This window comes from Eschrichtius robustus, chromosome 5, assembly GCF_028021215.1.
Source record: "Eschrichtius robustus isolate mEscRob2 chromosome 5, mEscRob2.pri, whole genome shotgun sequence".
In the NCBI taxonomy this organism is placed as follows: Eukaryota; Metazoa; Chordata; class Mammalia; order Artiodactyla; family Eschrichtiidae; genus Eschrichtius; species Eschrichtius robustus.
Window position 1 is genome coordinate 139227625 of NC_090828.1, and position 13739 is coordinate 139241363.

The following is a 13739-nucleotide window of genomic DNA, read 5'->3' on the forward strand; positions in this document are numbered from 1 at the left end:
TTAATTTTAGAACGTGTAATACATTCATGCAGTGCAAAAGAAAAACAAACCTTGAAAATGATCATTCTCACCTGTACCCAGGTTTGCTCAGGGTCCACTCAGTCCCTAGCCTCACCACAGGTAAGCACTGCTGCTATTGGGTGGGGCAAAAAGTGCCTTCAGTTTTTTAAGTAAAAATAAAAGACACATTTTTCATTTTCACCAAGAACTTTATTGAACAACGTATTCACCCTTTTTTTCCACTACCTTCTGCCAATTTCCAGGCAATTTCACAATTCCATCTTCCCAAAACTTTTTATCTTTTTGAGCAAGGAACTGTTCCAGGTGCCTTTTACAGTCTTCCCGGGAATTGAAATTGTTTCCATTAAGAGAATTTTGGAAAGAACAAAATAAATGGAAATCCGAAGGCTCAATGTCTGGTGAATACAGCGGATGAATCAGAACTTCCCAGCCAAGCTGTAACAGTTTTTGCATGGTCATCAAAGAAACATATGGTCTTGCATTATCCTCATGGAAGATTATGCGTTTTCTGTTGACCACTCTGGACGCTTTTTGTTGGGTGCTGTTTTCAGTTGGTCTAATTGGGAGCAGTACTTGTTGGAATTAATTGTTTGGTTTTCCAGAAGGAGCTCATAATAGAGGACTCCCTTCCAATCCCACCATATACACAACATCACCTTCTTTGGATGAAGACCAGCCTTTGGTGTGGTTGGTGGTGGTTCACTTCACCTGCCCCGTGATCTCTTCCGTTCCACATTGTTGTACAGTAGCCACTTTACATCACCCATCACAATTTGTTTTAAAAATGGAACGTTTTCATGACGTTTCAGTAGAGAATCACATGCGGAACTATGGTCAAGAAGGTTTTTTTTGCTTAACTTATGTGGAACCCAAACATCAAAATGATGAACATAACCAAGCTGGTGCAAATGATTTTCAATGCTTGATTTGGATATTTTGAGTATGTCGGCTATCTCCCGTGTGGTATAACGTTGATTGTTCTCAATTGTTGTTTCGATTTGATCGCTATCAACTTCAACTGGTCTACCCAACCATGGAGTATCGTCCAGCGAGAAATCTCCAGCACGAAACTTCGCAAACCACTTTTGACATGTTCTATCAGTCACAGCACCTTCTCCGTACACTGCACAAATCTTTTTGTGCATTTCAGTTTTCTTGAAATAATAAAGCATAATATGCAGAAATTGTTGCTTTTTTTCTTCCATCTTCAATATTAAAATGGCTACACAAAAATTCACCAATTTTGATGTCTTTTTTAAATGCATGCTGATATGACAGCTGTCACATACAATCTAACAAAATTGTTTCGAATGAAGTTAAAGACAACTAAGCTCTACTAGAGCCATCTTACAGAAAAAAACGAATGAACCTTTTGGCCCACCCAATACTTTCTTGGATTTTTACAATTATTTGTTTGTATGAAAGTAAATACAAATATATATTTTCATTTCCCCTTTTTACATAATCTTCTTTAGCACAGTTGAATCATTTGGCTAAGTCTGCCATAACAAATACCACAGACAAGACAGTTTAGACAAGAGAAATTTATGTCCTAACAGTTCTGGAGGCTGGAAGTCCAAGATGAAGGTGCTGACAAGATTGCTTTCTCCTGAGGTCTCTCTCCTTGGCTTGCTTGGCTTGGTCATCTACTCACATGCTTGTCCATAGATCTGTCTTGTCTGTATCCTAATCTCCTCTTTTTATAAAGACAGCAGTCAGATTGGATTAGGGCCTGCCCTACTGACCTCATTTTAACTTAATTACCTCTTTAAAGGCTCTATCTGGGGTTTCCCTGGTGGCGCAGTGGTTGAGAATCTGCCTGCTAATGCAGGGAACGCGGGTTCGAGCCCTGGTCTGGGAAGTTCCCACATGCCACGGAGCAACTAGGCCCGTGTGCCACAACTACTGAGCCTGCGCGTCTGGCGTCTGTGCTCCGCAACAAGAGAGGCCACGATAGAGGCCCGCGCACCGCGATGAAGAGTGGCCCCCACTTGCTGCAACTAGAGAAAGCCCTCGCACAGAAACGAAGACCGAACACAGCCAAAAATAAACAAATTAATTAATTAATTTAAAAAAAAAAGAAAACTTTAAAAAAAATTATAAAAAAAAAAAGGCTCTATCTGCAAATACATTTCCATTCTGAGGCACTGGGGTTTAGGGCTTCCGCACATGAATTGAGAATAAGGGACACAGTTCAGCCCATAACAGCAGTGCTACTCTTTGCTTTGTTCATTTAACAGTCAACCTTGAAGATATTTCCTGTTCAGTATATGGAAAGGTTGCTCATTTCTTTCTTGAGTTATGGAGTAAATTATTCAGTCAGTCCTTTAGGACAAACACTAGGGTTGCTTCGGATATTTTCCTACTCTTAGCAATACTGCAATGAATAAACTTGAACCTATTTCATTTTACACTTCAGAGAGTTTCTTTGTAGAGCAACTCCCAGAAGTGGAATTGTTGGATGAAAAGTTTTCTGTATATTTGTCTAGATACACAGCTCAAATGGTCCCCTCTCCATTCCAGCACAATGTGTCTGCTTCACTACAGCCTCAACAATAGTCACTTTTTTTTGATGCTTGCCAATCAAATAGGTGAAAAGATGCTATCTCAAAGAGTTTTGACTTGCATTTTTTTTTTATGAGTGAGGCTGAATTTTTTTTTTTTTCATAGGTTTATGAGCCACTTATTTCTTTTTCTGTGAACTCTCAATTTCTACTGAGTTTTAGGACTTTCTCTTACTGACTTCTGGAAGCTTTTTGAATATTAAGGAGATTAGCCCTTTGACTATGATACGTGTTGGGACTATTTCTTCCTCGTTAATCATTTGTCTTTTTACTATGCTCATGGTGATTTTTGTCAAACCAAAGTTTTTTATAGCCATGGTGTCTGGATTTTGAGAGGCAGTTTAAAAAGGCTTTCTTTACTCCATGGTTTAAAAATAATTTTCCATGTTTTCTTCTTGTTCTTTATGATTCCATGGTTGTACATTTATATCTCTTTTCATTTGGATTTTATTCTGGTATGGTGTAAGGTATAGATTCAATTTTACATTTTTTCAGATGGCTATATTTCTGTCCCAATACCATTTATTAAACAGTCTATCTTTCTTCCCAGTGATTTGAGATGTTACCTTTATCAGATACCATCTTCCTAAAATAATTTGTATTTCTGAATTTTCTGTTATATTTCATTGGTCTATTTATGCAACTGTGACACACTGTTGACTGAGGATTCTAAATATGTTTTCTTGTCTGATAGGTTTAGTAGCCCCCTCACTATTACTCTTTATTTTCAAAGTTTTCCAGGCAGTTATGTTTTTTTTTTTTTTTTGGTCATGCAGCACGGCTTGCAGGATCTTAGTTCCCCAACCAGGGATTGAACCCAGGCCCTTGGCAGTAAAAGCGCAGGGTCCTAACCACTGGGCCGCCAGGGATTTCCCCAGATAGTCTTGCTTTCGATTTTTCTTGTTGATTTTTTCCTCATGTGTAAATTAGAATTACTTTATCTACTTAAAAATAATTATTGGTGTTTGATAGGAACTGTATTAAATTCATAAATTTAGAAGAATTATCCAAGAATATGGTGTTTTTCTCCATGAATTTGTGTTCTTTTGTGCCATTTGGTGGTTATTTTAAATTTTATTCATATAGATCTTGCACAACTCTTACGAAAGTTTATTGCTAGGTATTATATTGTTATATTTATATATTGGTTTATTTAGTTTTCCTATAAGTAACTGTATAAAATGGATCTTTTCTTCTATTTTATCGACTAATTAGTTATTTAGAGACATGATAGCTATCTTTTTTTTCCTCACTTCAATTATCACTTGCTGCTGGATTCTCTTATTGTTTGCGTAGTTTTTTAGATGATTCCACTTGCTTTACATCTGTTGACTAAGTGAGAAATAAACCTCTACTGTGTGAAGACACTGAGATTTGGGGCTTGTTACTGCAGCATTTCCTAGCTATCCTGACAGATACAAGTGACTTAAAAAAAATAAAGATGCTCAACACACAAATATATTAGGGTTAAATTCTCCGGGGGCAGTGGTATGGAATCAGGAGTTTAAGGAGAAAAAGCAAGAATGGAATTTCATACTGTTACAGAACTTATTCATGTATTTTTTAAAATTAATTAATTTTATTTATTTTTGGCTGCATTGGGGCTTCATTGCTGCCGGCGGGCTTTCTCTAGTTGCAGAGAGCGGGCTTCTCATTGTGGTGTCTTCTCTTGCTGCACAGCATGGGCTCTAGGCGCAGGGGCTTCAGTAGTTTTGGCTCATGGGCTTAGCTGCTCTGCAGCATGTGGGATCTTCCAGGACCAGGGTTCGAACCTGTGTCCCTGCATTGGCAGGGGGATTCTTAACCACTGCGCCACCAGAGAAGCCCAGAACTTATTCATCTATTTTTAAAATGGAAAATAGTGGGAATCGAATCACCATGGTGGGTATGTTTTAAAGAATAACATCCAGTTTTATTTAAAACCTTCATCACTTATAGCGTGCCAAAAATCAAGTCCTTTGCAACTATTTTAACGTGCACTGAAATCTTAAGAGATGCCTAGTAAAAAGTCTTTAGGAACCGTAGCAGATGTTCTCAGCCTGGTCAGGGCAAGGTAGACTGCCTGGATTCTTCCTGCTGAGTACAGGCCACAGGATTCCTTCACCTTTCTCCAAGGCAGACCCATCGGCTCAGCTCACACAGGGAACCTGTGGGTCCAAGTAACGTTGCAGAGACAGGAAGAGCAGCTCTGGGAAAGCGCAAAGCCACAACTCCCTCTTTCAGAGCAAGTGCTCTGAAGTCAGACGTTGGGGTTTCAATCCCGGGTCGCCTTCCTAGGAGTTGTGTGCTCTCGAAGAACGTTGTCAACCTCTTCGTGCCTTCCTCATTTGTAAAACGACTTATTATGAGTATTAAGTGACTTAATGAATGCAGAGTATCGAAAACAGCGAACGCAAAGAGCGCCGGAGCACGCGGGCGGCCAGCGTGGCGGCTCCGCGAGCTCGGGCGGTCCCAGCGCCGAGCCCCAGGCCGCCCGGCCGGCAGCGGGGCCTTCCCGCTCCTCCGACCACCCCGGCCGGGGGCGCGGAGCCTGACAGTCGGGAGAGGCGCAGACCCTTCGCCGCGGCAGCATTTACACGAGGGTCCCTGTAGTGCGGCGCTGTTTGAAAATACGAAACCGAATACATTTTTTTCTTAAGAAGTTAATAAAACCCTATAATTATGTTCCACTGTGTTCTTTCCACACTGCACGAAGAGCGCAAAGATAGCGTGAGGAAAAACATGAGCGTTTGTTCGAAAAAGTCAACAGGTACGCCCCGGGCGCCGATGACCTCTCAGGCACTCAGCCCTCCAGGCTCCAAATTCCGAGAGCCCGAGGACTCGGCCGGAGGATCTCCGCGCCGCGAGGCTGCCCGCTGCCTCCACATCCGGGCGCTTCTCGGACGCCGGCGGGAGCGCGCACGCCAGCTCCGAGCCCGGAAGGTGCCCTGAGGTCACGTGCCGGCGCGCCCCCGCCGCGGCGGGCTCCAGGCGGAAGTGAGGTTGGAGCGCTGCGGCTGCGCAGCGTTGGCGGGGAGCGCGGGCTGCGAAGAGGCGGACCGGGCCGAGAGGGGCGAGCGGGAACGCGGGCCGGGGAGGCGGCGGCGGCAACCGGGGCCTCGCGGCTCAGCCCCGCATCGGAGCAGGCCTCCGCGGCGCGCGCCCCCCGCCGAGCCCGACCGCCGTGCCCGCCCCGGGCCGGCGAGCGCTGGTCACCGAGGCCCAGGCCGCCGCCGCGGCGCCGTGAGTGCGGGCGGGGCGCGCGAGGGGTTCGGCGGCGGCTTGCGCTGCCGGAAGTGCGGCGCTTTGTGCGGCCGACCTGGGCGGCGCCAAGGTCGGGCCCGCGGCGGTGCTTTGTCCCGCGCGGGGCAGGGCGGGCCGGTGAGGCCCGAGGGAGGCGGAGCTGGGCGACCGGGCGCGCGGGCAGGTGCGGCGTGGGCGGCGGGGACGTTGCCTGGGGGCCGGTGAGAGGGGCGTTCGTTGCACGAGAATGTTCTCTGGGTCTTTTTAAGGTCCAGGTGATTAGATCAGTAAAATGAGCAAGAAATGGGGAAGCAGTGGGGTGGTGTTTTTGTAACTTAGGTTTAAGGTTCTTAGGATTTTCATCATTTCCAGTGTGTAAACTATTCACTTTGTCTACTCACAGAGTAAACATTATTCCATTTGTCTGGCAGAAGCTTAGCTTGAACGGGTTCAGTGTTTTCTTCAGAAAGGACGTGTCGTGGCCCATTCTGGGTTAACTTTGAGAGATGCGCCTTTACCCCCAAACGGGGTCGTCTTTTTTTATAGTGTATATAAGCATGTGTCTAATGGGTTGTATGAGTTAATGCTTCATTAAAGTCATACATAAAAGTATTATGTAGTGTTTTGCCAAGCAAAACAATTTTTTAAATGAAAAGCTTTGTCTAGTTTCCCCTCCTTAAGTTCTCAGATCATCCTTGTGTAATTTCAGATGATTTTTTCAAATAGTCTATGAAAAACTTGACAATAATAGTAGGGACACATTTTAGAACTTTGGTAAATAAACAAGTAGTGGATTATTTTTTCTTTGACAGCCAAGAATTGAACAATTAAAGGTTAATTTTTCTACTGTTAAAGGTACTGTGCTGCACACTGCGAAGTTTTTTTTGTCTCTTTTAAGCTTTATAAATCGGGCTTGCTTTAGTACGAGTGTTCGCATAGTTAACTTTTGTTTAGTCGCGTTTGTGACTAAATGCAGGCTTTAAGAGTTGGAGACTGCAGGCTTCCTCTAGGTTCTGTGCTGCAGTCACTGGACAGACCGAGCAGGTAGCGTGCCCTCGTCCTGCCTCCAGCCCTTGGGAATAGTGGAAGGATTGGGCTGTGTGTAAGGCAAGTGCCTGCAACCCAGGAGGAAGGAGGAAGCACCATCTGCTGCTGTTGCTGTTACTGCCTCTGCCCTCCTATCAGGCCCTGATATACTTGTTAGGATTTTTAGTTAGTATTCTGCTCTACAACTGCCTTTCAGCTCATTTCCATTTTAAGGTTAGACAGAATTGTGATGTCAAAATTATTTGAATTTTCAAACATGGGGAAAAGGTGTAGGGTAATGCCACAGAGGTAGAGGATTAGAAGTATTAAAAAAGAAAACAAGTGCAATTAAAGAATATTTTAAGTTTTTTTTAGGTTCTGTAGTTTACAGGCAAATTTTTGTCTTCCAGACTTGTCTTATGTAAACAGCTTCTTTTCCTGGATCAGTTGAGAGCGATTTTAAAGCAACAGTACACCAGTGTACTAGAGTTAATGGTTACTTTTCTTGTGTCTGTGTTCCACTTTATGTCTGTATCATTGAAGTCTCTCCAGTTGTTCTGTGCAGAAAAATGTGAATTTTGCAATAGATTGCAAACCTTGATAGTGAAGGTAGAGTTTGGGGGAGATTAGAATTTTATCTTACTATATACTCTTGATGTTATCAGATGTTACCGAGAATTTCCAGTTTAGATTGTATTAAAGGGATTTTATCTTGTATATTGCTGTCTGAGAGAGAATTTAAGCCCCTCGACATTAGTTTTCTTGATATGAAATACTAAGACAAGGCCTTTAAAGTTTTAAAATTACTATTTTGTGTGGGAACTTTGTTTAGGTCATGGTGTATTTTGAGACTAGAGAAAGTAGTACAGTGATGGGTCTTAAATATACTTTCCCTCTGATTATTATTGAATTTTCAAATTGAGAAATTTTTGCTGTCATCTTCTTTTTTAAAGGTAAATCTGAGACTTACTTATTTTGCTGCAGGTGTCAAACCACCCATAGGGATTCTGACATTTGAGTCATTACAAATGAGAAACTTAAAAAAAAAAAAAAAAGTGATGCCCTTAGGATCTAGCCTTGGAATTGTGATCTTCGGCCCACACCAAATCAGACTGGGAAATTGGTGGTTTCTGGGTGGCCAGTGGCACTAGAATCCCAGGCAGAGTGGTGATGGTTTTTTCCTTAATTTTTCATTATTTAAAAAATATAAAAATACAGTGTACAGCCATATACCCAATATCTCAATTCCTTTTATGTAGAAATATTTTAAATTACGACTTCATGTCATTTTTATCCTTACATAGTTTAATATGTACTTCTAAAAATTGATGCATCTTTACATAACCAAAATAGTATTATCACATGTAACAAAATTAATGTTTGTTTAATGCCGTTTGATACCTAGCCCATATTCATTTGTATCCTCAAATCCTTAAAATAACCTTTTTACAGTTTTTTCCGTCTTAAAATCAGGATCCAAACAAAAGTCTCTTATGGCCTTTATTAAATCTGTCTTAATCTAGAACTATCCTTCTCTCCACCCTCCACCTTTTCCCAGACCATTGACTTATGAAGAAACTGGACCCCCTTGTCCTCTAGAATGCCCTCCTTTTGGCTTTGTCTGATTGCTTCATGGTGTTCAGCATATTCCTCTAACTCCTGCCTTTTTCTGTAACCTGGTAGGTAGATGTATAGGCTGGATTGGATTCAGATTTTAGTGTTTTAGTTGCAGTACACCTCAGATGATGCAGAGTAATTCCATCATATGAGGATGCAGATAATTAAGTAGTTTGACTGTTAGTGATGTTAAGATTGGTCAGTGGGTTCAGTGTTCATATCCACTAATCAGTAACAGATATGTTTCAACAATTCTGAATTAGATTTTAAATAAATGTCTCAACTTCATATTTATTGCTACGAAGAGTCGTATATTTTCCATTGGACAGTTCTTTTATTAAAGAACATTCAGAAAATATTTATGAGCTATCTCTGGACCAAGCACTAGTGAGATGCAAGGGGACAGGGCTGAATAAGGTATTTTCCCTGCCCTTGAGGCTCACGATCTTTGGGGAGTCTCTCATCATATGAACAAGTAATTTAAAAAGCTGTATGACAGTTGTTCACAGAAGTTGTACAAACATTTTCTTTTGTTAATCCTGTTATTTTTTTAACCTATACTTTTTAATTATGACTTCTTAATCACTTTAGGAAATAGTTATTATTAACCTCTTGGGAAGTATAAGTGCTTTCAGGAAACGTAACTTCTGGTTAGTTTGCAACTTATGGTATTTAGAATTCAAATGCAATTTCATACATTGTTTAGTGGCAAATGTGGAGTAGGATTGTATTGCTGGTTCAGATGTAAGTCAGGTCATGAAAGGAGAGCCTTGTATTCAATGCTTCATTGGAATTGTCTGCAGTTCCTGGCTGTTATGAATAATGCTGTTATAAACTTTCATGTACAAGTTTTTGTATGGATGTATGTTTTCACTTGTCTTGGGTATATACCTAGGAGTGGAATTGCCAGGTCAAATGGTAATTCCTGTGTTTAACTGCTACGCTACGCTGTTCATCGGCTTCATGGCCTACCAGGTGACATCTCCTGCTCAGCCCCACATTTAAGGGTCCCCACACGGTTTCAGTCTAACCCATGTCTCCATAATCATCTTTGCTGATTCCCTACATGTAGCCTAAGCTCCAAACAAGCCCAGTTGTAGTGTCCCTAAAGAGTGCATCTTGCATTTTCTAATTTCTGTGGCATTTCAAGATCCTACCTGTTTAGAGCTTATTGGAAACAGTACCTCCGTAATCCAAGTTATTCCTGACCATTCTTTTCTTCCTGCTTGAATTTTTGCTCTCCTCACTCAACCCTCAGAACACTTTATTCCTTTATGGCACTTAACACCCTTTGGCCTGAATCACCATTATTTATGTCTTCTGTCTTACAGGCCTGTGTTGTCCAATACAGTAGCCATCACCTACATGTGACTGTACAATTAAAATTAAAGTTAAACATGTAGTTCCTTGGTCGTGCTAGCCGTATTTCAGGTGTTCAGTAGCCATTAGTGACTACTCTATGTGGACAGAGCAGACATACTTTTCCATCTTCACAGAAAGTTCTGTTGGACAGTACTTCTCTAGATTGCAAACTCAGAGCAGGGGCTGCGACTTTTTTTCCCCTGTGGCCTTTGTGTAGTGCTTTACTTATCTTGAATTCAATTAAGAAAATGAAATTACATCCTGGCACAGAATAGAGAAAGAGAGTTTTGGGAAGTATTCACTTCTCCAGAGATGGGAGTCGAACCAGAGAAGTAGATGAAATATGTGAAGACCTCCACATCCTCATGTTGTAGGTCCACCAAAAATGGGTTGGAAGTGCAGGAAAATGGGGATTGGCAGTTACCAATTTGTTTATTCTTAAACTGTGGTGTAAAATACAGTTGATTCTCATGTCTACTTCCTATGCCTTCCTATCCTTGTTTCTTTGTAGTCTGTTCTGTAGATCTGCATTGTCCAGGGTGGTAGCCTCTAGCCACACGTGACTATTTAGATTTAGATTGAAGTTAAATAAACTAAAAAATCGGATCCTGTGCTAACCACATTTTTCAGGTGCTCAGTGTTTACTTGGAGCTAACGGATGCTATATTGGACAGCACAGATAGAGAACATCTTCATCCTTGTAGAAAGTACTGTTGCACAGCACTGATCTAGACTTCTCTCTTAGCTGTGGTTCTGGATGTCATGGCATCAAAAAGTATCTCTGCCTTTTGGTTTGGAAGTTAAAGAAATAAGATAATTACTTAGGTAATGAGTATCAATATCAATCACTGATATCCCCAATTTATTTCTACTTTAGAACTTGTTACAAAGGCTAAGGACTTGACCAGGTATAGTTTCTACTGAACTGCTTGGTTGTAAATATTCTGAGTCAGATGAGCTGAAAATATGAAGTGGTTTGTTTTTGCATTTTGCCTTTGTAATGGAATTTGATACCTAGAGTGTTTTGAGGTGCATGTGTTTTTTAGAAAGTCAGCAGGTAGTTGCACCTTTTTTTGTGTAAGACATTGTTATTGGGGCTGAAGTTACTGCAAATAGGGCTAACTAAGTTCCAGTTCCCTATCTACATTCTAGCTGAGGATGTGGTGGGGAAGGCAGACACTAAAGCAAATACATGTACATTTTATGTTTTCCTTTTGTTTCTTTTTTTTTTTTTTTTGGCCATGCCACACAACTTGCAGGATCTCAGTTCCCCAAACAGGGATTGAACCCCGGCCACGGCAGTGAAAGTCCGGAATCCTAACCACTATGCCACCAGGGAACTGCCTGTTTTTCTTTTTACGTAGACTTTTTTTAAAGAGCAGTTTTAGGTTCACGGCAAAACTGAGCAGAAAGTGCAGAGTTCCCATATACCTGTTGCTCCCCCCATTGCTGTTTTTATTTTTAAATTTAAGATACCCTTTGTCCTTACTACCACATAAGTCAGGGAATACTGAATAGTCTTAATTAAGCTCACACTTTAAAAATACACTGGGTGATAAAATTCAGAGGAAGGGATAAAACCATGGTTGTAGCTGTGCAAGTTCGTGAACTTTTCAGGCAAAAAAGGTTGGGAATTATAGAATGGGTTAATAGAGTTGCTGGGCTGTGCTAATTTGTCTTTTTTTAGGAAATAGACATATATTTAACCTAAGTTATTTCAGAAATAGAGAAAAGTGCAAAATGAACACTAAACCACCCCATCTAGAGGTAATCACTGTTCATATTTTAATTTCCTCCCAGACTTTTTTCTGTTTGTGCTAGAGGTGCACATGCCCATATGTGTAGGTGCAAATTTGGGAGCATACTGCATTACAGTATTGTACCGGTTTTTTCCCCAATTAGCGTGATATCAATCTGTATTTTTAAACACTTTAAAAAGCAGCTGCATGCTATTTCATGCTCTGGATAGATCTGGTTAAGACTGTTCTCTGTTATAAGGACATTTAGATTATTTATAGGTATTTTTTCACCGTTTTAAGCAGGGACACAGAGAACACTTTTTTCCCTTAGCTTCTGATGGACCGAAGAGAGTTATAAAGGAAAGCCTGTAGTGTCCTGGTGAGCACCCGTTAGGACTTTGGCGTTCCTTTTCTGTTCTCTGTTGGTTGGCAGCAGCGTGAAATGCCTTGTTTTATAATATACTAGAGAAAGGACTCTTGTTCTTTTGAGACTGATGATGGAGAAAAACCTGAGAACAAAAGTGCTTGGCTAAATCACTTTTTTTTCCCTTTTTAGTTCTTGAAATCATGAATCCTGTTTATAGCCCGGGTTCTTCTGGGGTTCCCTATGCAAATGCCAAAGGAATTGGTTATCCAGGTAAGCAAGTAAAATTTTGTTTCCATTTTTCAACTTTGAACACGTGGTGAATTTCTGTGTCACTAAGAATGCTTTCGATGGACAAACTCAGCTCACGTGGCTTAGATAGGGAAGAAAATGTATTGGCTCATGGAATTGAAAAATCAGGAGCTTGGTCTGGCTTTGGTCAGAGGCTGATCTGGTGGCTTCAAGGGTGGGGACTGGCATCTAGTTCTCTACTTCCTGTGCTCAGCTTCACTTCCTCAGTGTCCTCTCAGTGTGCGTCACAGGTCACACTTCTCCCCATTGTGGTTCTGTGGTGCTCAGCCCTCCCCCTTGGCTGTGAGTCTCTTCATCTGGCTCTGGCTCTCATCTTGTTCCCTCCACGCCAGCACCCGGGGCCAGGAGGGGAGTCTGCTGATGAATTTAGGCCTGAGTCATGTTCCCCACCTTACTGAAGTCTGCTACTCCAACATGGGCTGTGATGGAGGGGGTGAAGCACAATTTGGGGGAATAGGAGTTGGTGGTCAAAAATAGCAAATTATTGTCCTAAGTGAAAGGAATAGTTATTTGTAGAATTACAATCGTGGCTTTAGATAATATGGTGGAACAGATACTCTTAAAACCCTGTTGCTAAAAACCCTTGGAAAATTGAATAAAACATTTCAAAAACGTTTAACCGAACTTGCAAGAAAGGAAGAGATTTCTGCAGCTGAATATGAAAGCGACATAAAAACCAGAGCATTTGGCCATTGAGCTGATGCGCCTGTCCTGGGGGCATTTGTTATTTGTGGGTTTTAGCAACCCATTTGGGGACAGAAATTGAGGCCTTTGGCCCTTGTAAGGCTGGGAGTTGGAGTGGGACCCCTCATCAGTCTGATTCCTCCAGAGGGTGATACTCCCATTGGAGAGGTAGGCTAAACAATCCATGCACTGGCTCCACGGGGAAGTTCAGTTTCTGCTTGGGCTCTGGGAAGGGAGAACTCTTTTCTAAGAATTTGTAACTATTCAGGGATGTTTCAGGCTCTACTTTGAATTACTTGTCCTTCCCAGGGGGTCCATACATCGAGAAACTAACATAAAAAAATAGTCTCTAGGCGGCACTATTCCCTGGAGCACCTGACAACAGCAGGTGCAGAACTGCTGTGGAGGCAAATGTTCTCAACCCAGGTTGTGTGGGTTTCCCACAAAGTTCTGCCTGTTAACAAGTCAAAATTATTACAGAACACTGTGATGTTATTCGTCATGTCAGAGTCACCAGTCATGACAGACAGCAGGAATAAAACAGAAACCATATCACACAAGCATGTTTAGAATTACTGAAGATGCAGAAGAAAGAATCATATCGAAAAGAACCAACTGGAACTTAAATGGGAAAAAAAAGGCGTTTGAACAAAATTCAAGTTAAGCTGCAGATAAAACACTGCTAAAGGGAGGACCAGAATGCAGTGTAAGGAAAGGGGGAAACAGACTGGTTAAGAAATAGAGGTGTTAGGATGAGAAGTTTTGAGGAGCATTAAAAGCTCCAGAAGGACTAAGTAGAGAGACTAGAAGAAAAGGAGTGCCAGGATT

General features: G+C 41.6%; 1 protein-coding gene across 2 annotated transcripts in view; it reads left to right on the forward strand.

Annotated features, from left to right (window-relative positions):
• Positions 1-5575: 5575 nt before the first annotated feature.
• FAM168B (family with sequence similarity 168 member B) overlaps positions 5576-13739 on the forward strand; it is a 37351-nt gene continuing 29187 nt past the window's right edge. Inside the window, exons 1-2 of one of the 2 annotated variants that reach the window (XM_068545335.1) lie at positions 5576-5807; positions 12108-12188. In XM_068545335.1, coding sequence (XP_068401436.1) covers positions 12119-12188 — 70 coding nt within the window. In that variant the 5' untranslated portion in view covers positions 5576-5807; positions 12108-12118. Of the gene's footprint in view, positions 5808-5910; positions 5992-12107; positions 12189-13739 lie in introns of those variants that run through there. The other variant, XM_068545336.1, reaches the window with a different exon arrangement.